At 43.1% G+C, this 12,120-nt stretch overlaps 1 protein-coding gene across 1 annotated transcript in view; it reads right to left on the bottom strand.

The window, feature by feature from the left end:
- Positions 1-12,120, bottom strand: part of LOC138511068 (uncharacterized) — a 3,073,423-nt gene that overhangs the window by 1,679,572 nt on the left and 1,381,731 nt on the right. Inside the window, exon 10 of the mRNA XM_069626568.1 lies at positions 1,646-1,684. Within this exon, the coding sequence (XP_069482669.1) occupies positions 1,646-1,684 (39 nt within the window). The remainder of the gene's footprint in view (positions 1-1,645; positions 1,685-12,120) is intronic.

Below are 12,120 nucleotides of genomic sequence, written 5' to 3'. Positions count from 1 at the left end.
GGACTAGTCAGCTGTTTGAACATCTGGAGTAAAACATGAGGTTCTCATGCACAAATGCCTTGTTAATACTGAGTCAGTGTCAATAGAATGGGCCATTCAGTTCACTATGTCCAAGCCTGCTTAACATATAGCCTCCGTACAGACAACCATTAATGTATTGAAAGCACCCCTTTTCGAATGCATTTGATGTATTTATGGCTTTTAGTGTCACATTCCTGGCCTCAAAGATTTTTTTACCAAAGGCACCCTATTTTCTACTGTCACTATGTGGTGGGAGTGTTTGGAAAGTAGGCAAATTGATGCCTGAAATGGCTACCTCGACAACAAGGCTTTGTGGGTTGCTGTGCTTCAAAAGGTACATTTGGTTTGAGGGAGCAAGACTTTACTTACTCGCAATTCTTTATCTACAGTGTTAGACGAGCAACAGTGTTGTCAATGTTCTAACAGCGGGTCAGTGACCACAGGATTGTTGAGGAGCAGCCTCTCCTTTGGATGATCTTTGTCTAAAATGTTGGCCAAGTTGTAGCGCAAGGCAGGATTCGAGAGGGCACCCGGACCCTCTAGAACCTTTTCCCTGGTCCTTCCATAAGGAGAAATGTAGGTACCTGTAAAGGGAGGTCTGCAAAGTGTCTATGGGCCTCATTACAAGTTTGGTGGTAGCCTTGCCGGTAAAACCGGCAGGCTGTGCTCATGGGGGCTGGTACGCCTTCCAGGTCAGACCTTGCGGGTGGGAAGGCACCCGCGAGCACAACTCGTAGTTTGCCGGTCCGGTAGCAATGGTGGCGGTAGCTTATCGGCACCGTTACTACCAGACCGGCAAACCTATAATGAGGCCCTATGTCTGGTGAGGTGTCCAGACCGCTGGCATTCATATGGTCCATCACCAGCTCTGTGAATTCAGGTTCGAATGTTATAAATTACAAAGGGATTTGTTCTCAAGAAGTTCCTAATATCAGCAAACCCTCAGAAAGCAATACATCTCACGCTCCATAACGAGATTGTTCTCCCCTTTCGAAGTCCCTGGCAGTTTTCTATATCCATAGAGCAGTGTATCAGTTCCCATAGTCAACTCAAATATCACAGTCTGCATTTATTTCAATGGCTCATTTGCTTAGATGTTCATTTCTATACTTTCTAATCTGCACCCTTCAATTTTCCGGCAACCCTCTCTGTCCTGTGTTCGCTCTCTCTATCTCTTTCTCTCCTGCTCCCCCTCTCCAGCTACAACAAAAGCGCGAAATTTATTGACATTATTCAGCAAAATGAGGCGACAGTAAGAGAAAGATTGAGGAAGTTGACTAAAAGCAGTGAAAGGTGTATGAAGTCAACACCTTCTCCCACTTCAAGCTGCCAGTATTCGAAACCGCACAAATAATCACTCAATTTCCAAGCCACTGTCACTTCATCAAACTATTAAACAGATGTAACAAAAGCCATGCTCATGATTTGCAGGCCGAAACAAATGCTGTTTGTAATATTTGCCAATCACTTGCTGAGTGAAACTGACTTAAGAGCACAGACATTGCATTCAAACTCTCAGTAATATTGACTGATTTGATTAGTTAACCTTCATTTGTTAAAGTATAGTGATTTCATAGGGTTAGAGTCATGCATTTATTTTTTAAAAAGCAAAATAATTCCTTACCTGGAGGGGCCTCTGTGAAAACATCGTCTTCTAGTTCATCTGACACATACAAAGGATGAGAAGATATCAATATGTCAATTAGCCTTATTTTCTGAGAGCAATAAGTGTGAATATTAATGAAACCATAGACCAATGCAAACATTGCGTTCTCTTATTTATAATCCCAAGGAGTAAACTGACCTAACATCTGAATAGCAACATCATTAATAATACTAGTAATTAGTTGCACCTGCCGTACCGGATCCCGATACATATATATATATATATATATATATATATATATATATATATATATATATATATATATATATATATATATATATCTCGTTTTGTGAAAGTTAGGAGTGAGGTTTCAAGTGCTAACCTAACACTGGCTGGCAGCTGCTTCATCACCAAAGAAAACAAGCATTGGCAATGCCAACAGAATAGGCTTTTGTGTAGGCATCAGAAACGCACTTGGCAGGCACAGCTGTAGTGGTATTAACTACCCATTCATAGTAGCAGGTGCAAAATGGTGCGAGTACCTTCGCATCTAATAGCAGTGACTGGCAAAAGCTTAAAACGTATGCATACACCAAATATGTTGGCTTTGCCAGGGCTTGTTTTTAACAGGACCTCAGTGAAGAACACACAGGGTGCTTATAAATCAAGTGGCTGGAGGCAAGCCTTATAAGACATTTTTATTACACCAGTAGCATGTTAACAAGTCGTTAAGTCTCAGAAGACACTTTGAACAAACACTGGCAGGCACTTTGAGTGCAAAGTTTGATCGTAAGACTTGATTAAAGCGATCTCAAAGAGTTCCCATGAGGAGGTGTTTTGGGCGGGGAGGGGCAAGAACTTGGTGGGATTGGCCATAGGGATTAGCAGGGCCATGGGCAGTCAATGGGTGGGCAAATGACCAACAATACCTACAAGCTTTGCGTTTCTCCTCATACGCCATTTCTCCCTATCTCTACTCCAATGCAATAGTTTTGGCTTAAAGGTGTTGCTCGTGACACCTAATAGCCCAAACTAAAAATGGTGTAGTCTCTACTTGCATATGGTTTTTGATGGACATGTTTTAAAATGCCGGAGTGGAAAACTGTGTCAAGCACTGTGCCAGTGATGAAGCACAAATATATATTTCTCTACTGTGCAGCTTCGGTTTCTTTCATGCACAACATGTTATGATAGATCTGTATATAATTAGCTGCAGCCACATGTGTACCACATGTGAGTGACCCAGCATCTCAAGTATCTGATTACATATTGTATCCCTCATCGGAACCGACTGCACATTTTTAGGCTTTCTATTCAATTTATCAAAGAGAATTAGCCATAAAATTGACCAATTCATTCAATTTTTGTAAAACTACACCATGGTTGAAAACCCTCCCAAATCCTCTTGTTGGCTTCAGGGATGCATGCTTTGCTTGCTCGCTCACATTATTCAGGGAAAATATTTCTGCCTCCCTACTTTATGATATGATATGATATGGTATCTATAACGTGACGTTACACAAGTCTTTCTAGGTCCACAAGACAAGGAGGGGAGAAAGAGGGAAGACAAGACAAACGATCTTACTAGGCCTTTAGACATTCAGATCGTACAAGTGCAATGAGAAGTGCATGGGATAGGGCCTGGGGAGAAGTGCAAGGAAGGGGCACGAGGGGAAGTGCAGTCAGGGCAGCAGGGCTCTGAGTAAGTGGAAGGCTGACAGATGACTACACAGGTGCAGACCCAGACTTGAAGTACTGGGTAGGACAGAAGGCAGAGCAGGGTGACTGGTCAAGGGGGCGGGAGGTAGCTACCACTGAGTGCCACCACCAGTTATTACACGGCCCGCTCTGCGGACCCATTTCCCTGTTCGCTCCCTGGACCGCAGTGTAATTGGCCTGTGGACGTCGTGATGTCGGCGAACGTTGGACGCAGCCGGTGGCTGGCTGGAGGGAAGCGTGCTTTGCATCAAAGTATTTGGGAAACACCGCCATGGTGCATCAGAGGACAGTGCAGCGGCGGAAGGGTCTGGAAAATGGACATTACAGAATGGGTGGGGGAGTGAAAAGTGGGTAATGTGAAATATGTGTGTATGTGGAAGAAGACGGAGGTGTGCCTGTAGTGGCCGCGCATATAGTCTGAACTGGCGAGTACCTACACAGGCGAGTACTTTGTGCAGTGATTGGAGGCAGGTGCCGCAACGGCCACATACATTGTGCCGCCATTTGTTTGCGGACACCTACTTCAGTGGAGAGTAGTGGCAGGTATGTATGTTTTAGAATGGGAACATTTCGTCAATGGCATAGGTTGGGAGGTAGCACAGGTGGGTGTGCTATGCTGATGGAATGTGGTAGTTGGGCACATGGTGGTATGCATGGGTTAAGGAACTTGCATTGGGTAAGTGGAAGGATTACAATATTGGCTGCATGGAGTATGGACGTAGACAGTGGGGTATGGAGTGAAGTGTATAGCCTTTTACCGTACCCGCCGCACTAACGCAAGTGTAGACGTATATCCGGTGCAGGGTGGTGCTTTCACAGTGCGGTGTGTGCGAATTGATTGCAGTAGGCTAGTGTTGTGAACCGATTGTGGGTACTTTGGCTGTTGCACTATAGTTTAGGAATGGAAGTGGGGACGGCTACAGTATGTGAATGAAAGTGCACAGGGGTGCAGGAGAGAGTGTTTTCTTTCTACATTATGGTAAGTGGTGCAAATTGTAGCTCTATAGGTATATGGCAGTGCACAGGTTGGGTAGTAGTGCTGGTGATACTGCTGTATATGTGGATAGGCGAAGTGGATGAAATGGATGATGGTATTACGTAGCAGAGACAGTCTTGAACGTGTAGACTGTTGGTTGCATGGCTGAAGGGCGTAGGAAATGCACTGAAGAGGCTAGGACTTTAGGACACACACGGTAGTAAGGCTTTTTAGTGGCTGCAGCAGGCAGAATGTTGTTACCTGTAAGGAATGGGTGTGGAGCACATTTCAGACGCAATACAGCAGAAGTGAGCTGCCATGACTGCTTGTGTGGTTTTGCTGGTGAGGGCACTGTTACTACATGGTAAACTTTTTGATGTGTACTTGGACACGGTGCTTTGAAAAGTGATGCAGTGTGGGCAAAGGGTGCTGGGTTTGCATACTGTCACTATGGAGTTGCCGTGCCTGTGTTGAAGGGCTAGCCTATTGGGTGTATGGCCAAAGGTGGTAGGCTGTGGGCCAAGGATTGAAGAGTGTTGGACTTCGGAAAATCCACGCCACTAATGCAATGTTGACTCTACCTCTGGTAGACGGTGATGACCTGTAAAGAATTGTTGTGCAGTACGTTGCAGATGACATAGAGCAGTAGAAATGAGCTGGCAGGACAGTACATTTGGTTCCGCAGGTGAGGTGGATGGTAGAATATGGTAAAGTTTTGGATGTGTGATTGGAGATGGTGCAATGAAAAGTCACGCAGTCTGCCCACTTGGTGCAGTGTGTGCATACTGGCAGTATGGCACAGGGTGTGGTTGAAGTGCAGTTTATTTGGGTTCTTTACTATGATCTGTGCAGAATTGTTGAGGTAGGGCCAATGTTGTCACAATGTTGTGGTTAGGTTGCTAGTTAAACACTACTTTGTGAATGGTACTGGGTAGGGGTGAGCGAGGCTATGGTATGTTTGTGGATCATGGTAAGTGCGACCTGTTTTCGTCCATGGGTGCTTTATGGAGTGAGAGAGTTGGGTTGAAGTGCTGCTATGTATGTTACATTTGTGTACTATTTTAGCTGCCCGCGTGGTCGTATGCATGCGCAAGGGTGCAGTGTTGTTTGCATGGTGAAGGGTGTCTTGGGTGCGCTGGCAGATTGGTGTGGATTGTGAAATAGGGCATTGTGTAGGAAATGGTTATGGTGGAGGGGCTTGGAAGCAAAGGGAACGTGTTCTCAGAGTGTTAAAGGGGACATATGGAGTTGTGTACAGAAGTGGTTGTGTGCTATGCAGAGTTTCAGTATGTGGCTGGTGTAGGCGTTTTTGAAAATTGCATAGTTGTGAATAGGCGCCAGTAAGGGACTGTTGGAGAAATTGAGTGCAAAGGGAAGAAGTATTGTGTGTGCTTCACTGGGGTGTGGCCTTAGTTGTAGCTGGGAAAGCGCATGTGCTACATCATGGCTTTTTTGGAAAAACCGCGTGCAAAGGGAAGAAGTATTGTGTGTGCTTTACTGGGGCGTGGCCCTAGCTGTAGCTGGGAAAGTGCACGTGCCACATCATGGCTTTATGAGCATGGAGCCTTAGCAAATGCAATTGTGGGGATTTTCCAATGAGGATTGCAGGGTGTGGTTTAACTGAAGGGGCAGTGACTTATTTACTGAAAGGTAGATGTACTGAGGTCAGTGGAGATGGAGCGACGGTGAGTGCTTGTAGTTGTTGATAGCTTTGTGCACGATCTGCAGTTAGGCCATGGAAAGAGGCTTCGAGTGCAGGCTTGTTGGGTCACAGTTTATGAGTGGGGTTTCTGCTGCATGGATCTTCTTTGCAAATATGTGGCCTCTGTTGGTACTGTGGATGTGGTTGTCGTGCATTTTGGAGGACTACATTTGGGGAAAATGTTGTGTTTATTTTTGCTCATTTATTTAAGGAGGTTGTTGACAGCTGTGATGTAGATATTTCCTACAGCAAAGGGGATTTTCTCATCGTTAACACCAAGACGAAAATGGGAGCATGCCGGTGTCAGTGGTCCACAGCTAGAGGTTGAGCGACGTTGGATAAACAGATGCATGTGCAACTTTATTTCCAGTGTTGGGATGTTCTGCACAGACTATGACAGCATTAATAACCAGCAAGAGTTCCAGTGGTTACAGGGAAATGGCATTTTTTGACATCCATTGACAATGCTGTTGTGTTTGCCACTGTGCATGAAGCCTTGCAAAGAATACTGTAGAAATGTAAAATAACCGTTCATCTTCAGTGGACAAACGTTTCAGGAGGAGAAGCAAACAGACAGTGAGCAAAAGGCAGAAAAATAAGAAAACAAAATCCTAAATACACAATCCCCACCCCTTAATTTCTTCCCCCCCAAACACTTTCTGAACAACCCCTTCCCACCTCTAGTGTCTAGCACGGTAATGCTGCGCAATGCGCGGTACTGTCAGGAATCGACGCGGCACATCCAGTTGTTTTTATAATGGCAGCCAAATCGTTGGCACTGAGGAGGCAAAGCAATTGGGCAATGTGCTTACTGGTTGTGGTGTGTACACAAACACTGTGAGAGAAGGTTTGTTTGTAGAGACAAATGTAGGAAGCTATGGTGAAAGTGAGCAAGTTAAGGGGCATGCGTCATGTTTGTATGCATGTACTGCACGCACTTGCGTAACGTAGCTACTATACATTCCCTGCTGCTTTTGAGGGATCACATTTCCGACATCTGTAGTGCATGTATTAGAATGCGAAGATCATATTGTTAAGTGTAAAACCTACGTGGCAGCAATGATCCTGTTATGCACGCAGTCTGTGTATCATATCATATGATGTGCTATGGTACTTTCTGCTGTTTGTATTGCTACTATATACAAGTGTGTGAAGGAGCGTCGACGACAGGGACGCAGATAAGGGCATGGTGGGAAGAGGATAGTGAAAAGGGAAGAAGGACTGTTTATGAATTGTTCGGGTGCGGCTCTAACGGTACTTTGCGAGGCGCACATGCTATATTCTGTGATTTTGACCATGCTGGCCAATGAAAATGCGATTGTTGGAATTGACCAATGAGGTGGTTAGAGTGTGCGTCACAGGAAAAGGCGGCCATATTTTCTTTCATCCTGTGTGTAGTGAGGCAGACAGAGATGGCGAAACTGAAACTTTTCATAGTGGGTGATCGCTTTGTGCTCGATCTGCTCCAGTATGCCGTGGAAAGAGGCCTTAATGGCAATTTCAATTTGGACGAAGTGGAGACTTTGTGGTACGCTGTCCCTGTCCGTAGGTTCCACCATTTGGTTGAAGAACTTCGACAAGTGGCCACTTTAGGTACTGTGGACGTAGTGATAGTGCATTATGGAGCAGTGCTTTTGGGTTCAATAGCTTGTGCAAGTGTGTACCATCAACTGAAGAAGTGAAGCGCATTTTTGCCACCGCAAAGGTGCTTTTCTCATGTATACCACTAAGTCCTGTATATAACTATTCCAATGAATGCTGTCGGCAGCCAGAGGTGGGAAGGCGTCTTATCAACAGAAGTATGTGCAACTTTTTGTGTGCAGCTGGGATGTACTCCTGTAAGAATGCGAACATTGGTAATCGATATGTGCACTTTCTCAATGGAAATGGCATTTCATTGTTGCACAGTGGCAATGACATTTGGTTTTCCAATCTACAGGCTGCACTGAAGACGCTATTGTAAGAATGTAAGGCACAGAGCAACAAATAAAAACCATTATAAAAGCCTGAAAAAGGAGTTGTTACTGTGGAAGTTGTTTAAAAAATAAAACGGCTTTCTTTAAAAGCCACTAGTACAAAGGACATCCGCTACCTTGGTTGATATTTATTCCCCTACTCTCGCGCGTGCACACCTGCAAAATATTGGCCAGAATGTGCTATACCATATATTTGTTCACCTTACTGCAGAGGCTGAGGTTATGGCTGTGTGTTGTATGAGCGACAGCATATGCTCTGTGGGTGAATGCCACATACATTACTTGACAGTCAATGAAAAAGTGCGTCCGATGGGAGTTGTGTACAATGTATGATGTGGGTTTGTACATGTATGGAGCACCTACACTGAAGTGATTGCTTTTGGTTTCTTTGTGTGAGACTTTGGTGACGATCGAACTAGATGACATTATTGTCATCCATGACATTTGTGATGTCATCCTTGATGTCATGGGTGTTAGTCCTTGCAGTGCACAGTGGTAGTGCGAGTTATGGTTGCGTACCATACCATAATTGGCAAATTTCTTGGGTTTTTCGGTTTTACCTGTAACCATAACGTTCCTGTAACAACGTTTTTCCATTGAATTTCACAGGTTTTTTAGAAGTGCAACTTAACCATAACGTCCCTTTAACAACGTTTTTTGTTAGTGAATATAGAAATATGTGAACCCATGTGGAATATGCAACCTATAATTTGTGGCCAACTGATATTCTAAGCAGAAAAAAGGTTTCTGAATTGCAGGAATTCACTTATTCTCAGGGCGAAAACCCTAATAGTCTGGTGGTCTCGTTGCTTGCCTCTAACTGCTAATCTTGTGTCTGCCCCAGAGTAAATACTATTTAAAAATGAATGTAGTTATCTTTTGGCAGTGCGCCTGAGTCACATTTATTCTCAGTACCCAATGTTAACTCCCAAAATATCCAGAAAAGACAATTTTACTTTTGAATTTGTATTCAGAAATGAATATTTTTATTCAAAATGTAAGTACAGCAAAAAAAAAATGAACGTTGAAGTCTTGAAATATCCGACTTTCCCAAAATGTCTTTGAAGTGACTTTTGTGATTTCAAAAATATCTAAACCCTCAATTATGAGTCATCTTTTGTCTCAAAATGGCACAATTGTGGCTTCATTTATTCATTTACTTTTATTCGGCACTAAGCCACGAAAGGTGCAAAACAATAAAAATAAAAACAACAAATTTAATGTTTTAAACAATTTTATATTTTATGTGTCTCTTGAAAATGATACAATCATTTTCAAGAGACACATAAAATATAAAAATGTTTAAAACATTAAATTAATTAATAATGAATACAGTAATTCTTAAGAAACCTACTGTATTTATAAGATACTGGGAGGAGAGAAAACTCGTAGCCCCCATAGCAATTATTAATGACCCACTTTGTTTGCCTTATACTCTCACTGCTCCCTCTATGGATACATGTAACTGTCCGATAGACAGTCTGCAGATCATCCGTTCGTTTACAAAATGCTAATGCCGCTACCATAGTACTAATGCCAGCTGATCTTAACAGCCACTTGTGTACAGGATGTTCCTTGGTACAATTGACTAGGGACCCAGGATGGTTCCTGATAACTATTATGAACTGCCCAAAAGTGCTGACATACGTCATATAAAACGGGTTGAAATTTCCCCAAAACCTAGTAGCCCCTTCTTTAACAGAAAATGGCTTTTGAAACGTGTGCATGCTATTTCTGATCTACGCTCGATATCAAGCAGGATATAATAACACTCAAATTGCCTAAATATTTTAGTGCGACAAATTGGGTCATAGTTTCCTTGTATTCACCAATTGTAGCAAAACGCATATATCAACGTGTACAGGCCTTCAGGGATTTGGGGTTTGAACTCACTGCTTTTCATCCATTTGTCCTTAACAAGGAATATTGGGAACCAGGCAATCTGGGTAATTCTGTTGTTTATCCTGATAGAGAGGAAACCTTGGAAATCGGGGGCAATGCGAAAAAGAGAATGGTTGGTAATTGGGTCAGTGTAAAGGGGCTTAAGCAAGGAAGAGTGTCTCAGTTAAGGGCCTTGAGGGGTCATTACGACCCAGGCGCTAATTGCGCCAACTTTACCACCATGGTGTAAACTACGTTTACACCATGGTGGATGGCGGATTTCCCGCCCCATTCCAAGGTGAGTGGGGCGGTAAATCCCCATTTCCCATTTTCCCTTCCCCATTCCCATTTTTGGCCCATAGGGCATAATGGGAGTGGGGAAGGCGCTAATTACGCCACCATAAATTACGGTGGCGTAATTAGCATCATGGCAGGTTAGCGCCATGGATTTTAACGGCTGCTAAGAGCAGCCGTTAAAATCAGAATAGGCGTTAAGGGTTAACGACGGCGTTAACCCTTAACGCCTGGGTCGTAATGAGGCCCGATGTGGTTACATGGACAAATGGCATTTATAAAAGCTGTATTGATTTTGCATTTCTAAATACTGTCATCAAAAAGTATCTTTCCCAGTTGAAAGTTAGTACGTTAGAACTAAGTGACCATGCTGTACTAGGCGTGCTATTATAAACAACAAATAAACAGCACAAAGAGGGACTGTATGTAAATCCCTCCGTAAATCACCAGGGAAATACGCTATGTTTGACAGCTTTTAATAATAGCCAGTTTAACTCAAATCTGAAAATAAACACACACAACCAAGAGATATTACTTGGAAGGCATGACTGGGTACTGAAACATGGATCGGTATAAACTAGGGGTAAGGAAATGTGTTAAAAGTCCTAATGTACACAGTAACTCAGGGTATCTGTTTGATTGAGAGATAGCCAGTAGGAAGAGATCCCATAAAAATACCATTTGAAAAAATATAAAAAATCTGCATCTAACTTATAGTGAGAAATGCAGAGACAAGTGGAGGCAAGCACTGTTTATAGGAGCTGGTTACGTGCTCATAAATACAACAAGAATACCCGTAACTGGCGCCTGATTGGCAGAATCATCCAAACAAATGATACTAAGAAATGTTGGTTTCTCTTGCGTAACTTTGGCACTGCTAAATCTGACCATATGTTGTGTGGGATTTCGGAATCTACCTGGGTAAAACATATAAACAAAAACCTCTGGAGAGAAACTGAAAACAAGTAAAGTACACTGGAGGGCTTTAAATTGGATTCAGGGTTCTGGAAGTATGTCAAGGAGCAGACATTAACTCGCCAATCGTAAGGTCTAAGTCATCAAGAGCCGTAGGCCCAGATGGATTATGTAACATGGTCTAAAAATGATCCTGATTATTGGGCAGAGTTACTATGTACTCTGTTTCTTCACGTCTGTGAGACTGGTGTGTGCCCATCCACATGGCTGGAGTCGACATTGACAACAGAGGCTCCTGGAAAGATCCTGATAATTATCGGCTTCTTGCCATGCAGGATTCTAGCGCCAAGATTTTCTCACGTCTGCTTTTGGAGTTACTTTCTACATGGGTAAGTACAAACCACATATATATGGTGCGGAATGCAGATGGGATTCAGGAAGGGGTATAGCACTAAACACGCAATCTGGATACTTCTTACTCTGATATCAGACACACTGCAAAACTCTATGTTTGTTAAGTGAGTTTCAGCCTTGGCAGCTTGTGGTGCTTCTTCTTGGTTTTTGCAGTTAAATTTAAGTACTGTGATATGCTGCAAGCAGATGGTTCTCAACCTGAGACTGTACAGGAATCTGAAAATGTAGCAATTTGAGATAGGACCAATTGTACTTGCGCTTTCACTCCTTTTGGTCAGCTGGATAAAAAAACACAATTTGAAACTTTCTTTTCTTGTTCCTCAGCACGTTTTTATTGGAACAAAAAAAGAAAGTTTAAAATTGTGTATTTTTATCCAGCAGACCAAAAGGAGTGGAAGCTCAAGTACAATTAGTCCTATCTCATAATTGCTATGTTTGTTACGTGGACTATTCCGCAGACTTCGAAACAGTAGACAGGGGTAGACTGTGGGATAAACTGGCATGGTGGGGGTTAAACGTACGTTACCAGACTAATGCATGAGGACACTTCAGTAAGGGTCAGATTAGCAAAGGATGGCTGTTTTACAAGACCTATACTAACTAAAACTGGCCTCAA

The sequence above is a fragment of the Ambystoma mexicanum genome, chromosome 6p (assembly GCF_040938575.1).
Source record: "Ambystoma mexicanum isolate Mex_15411 chromosome 6p, UKY_AmexF1_1, whole genome shotgun sequence".
NCBI classification, from domain to species: domain Eukaryota; kingdom Metazoa; phylum Chordata; class Amphibia; order Caudata; family Ambystomatidae; genus Ambystoma; species Ambystoma mexicanum.
Note: the sequence above shows the minus strand (reverse complement) of the source record. Positions and strands in the feature narration are given on the sequence as shown.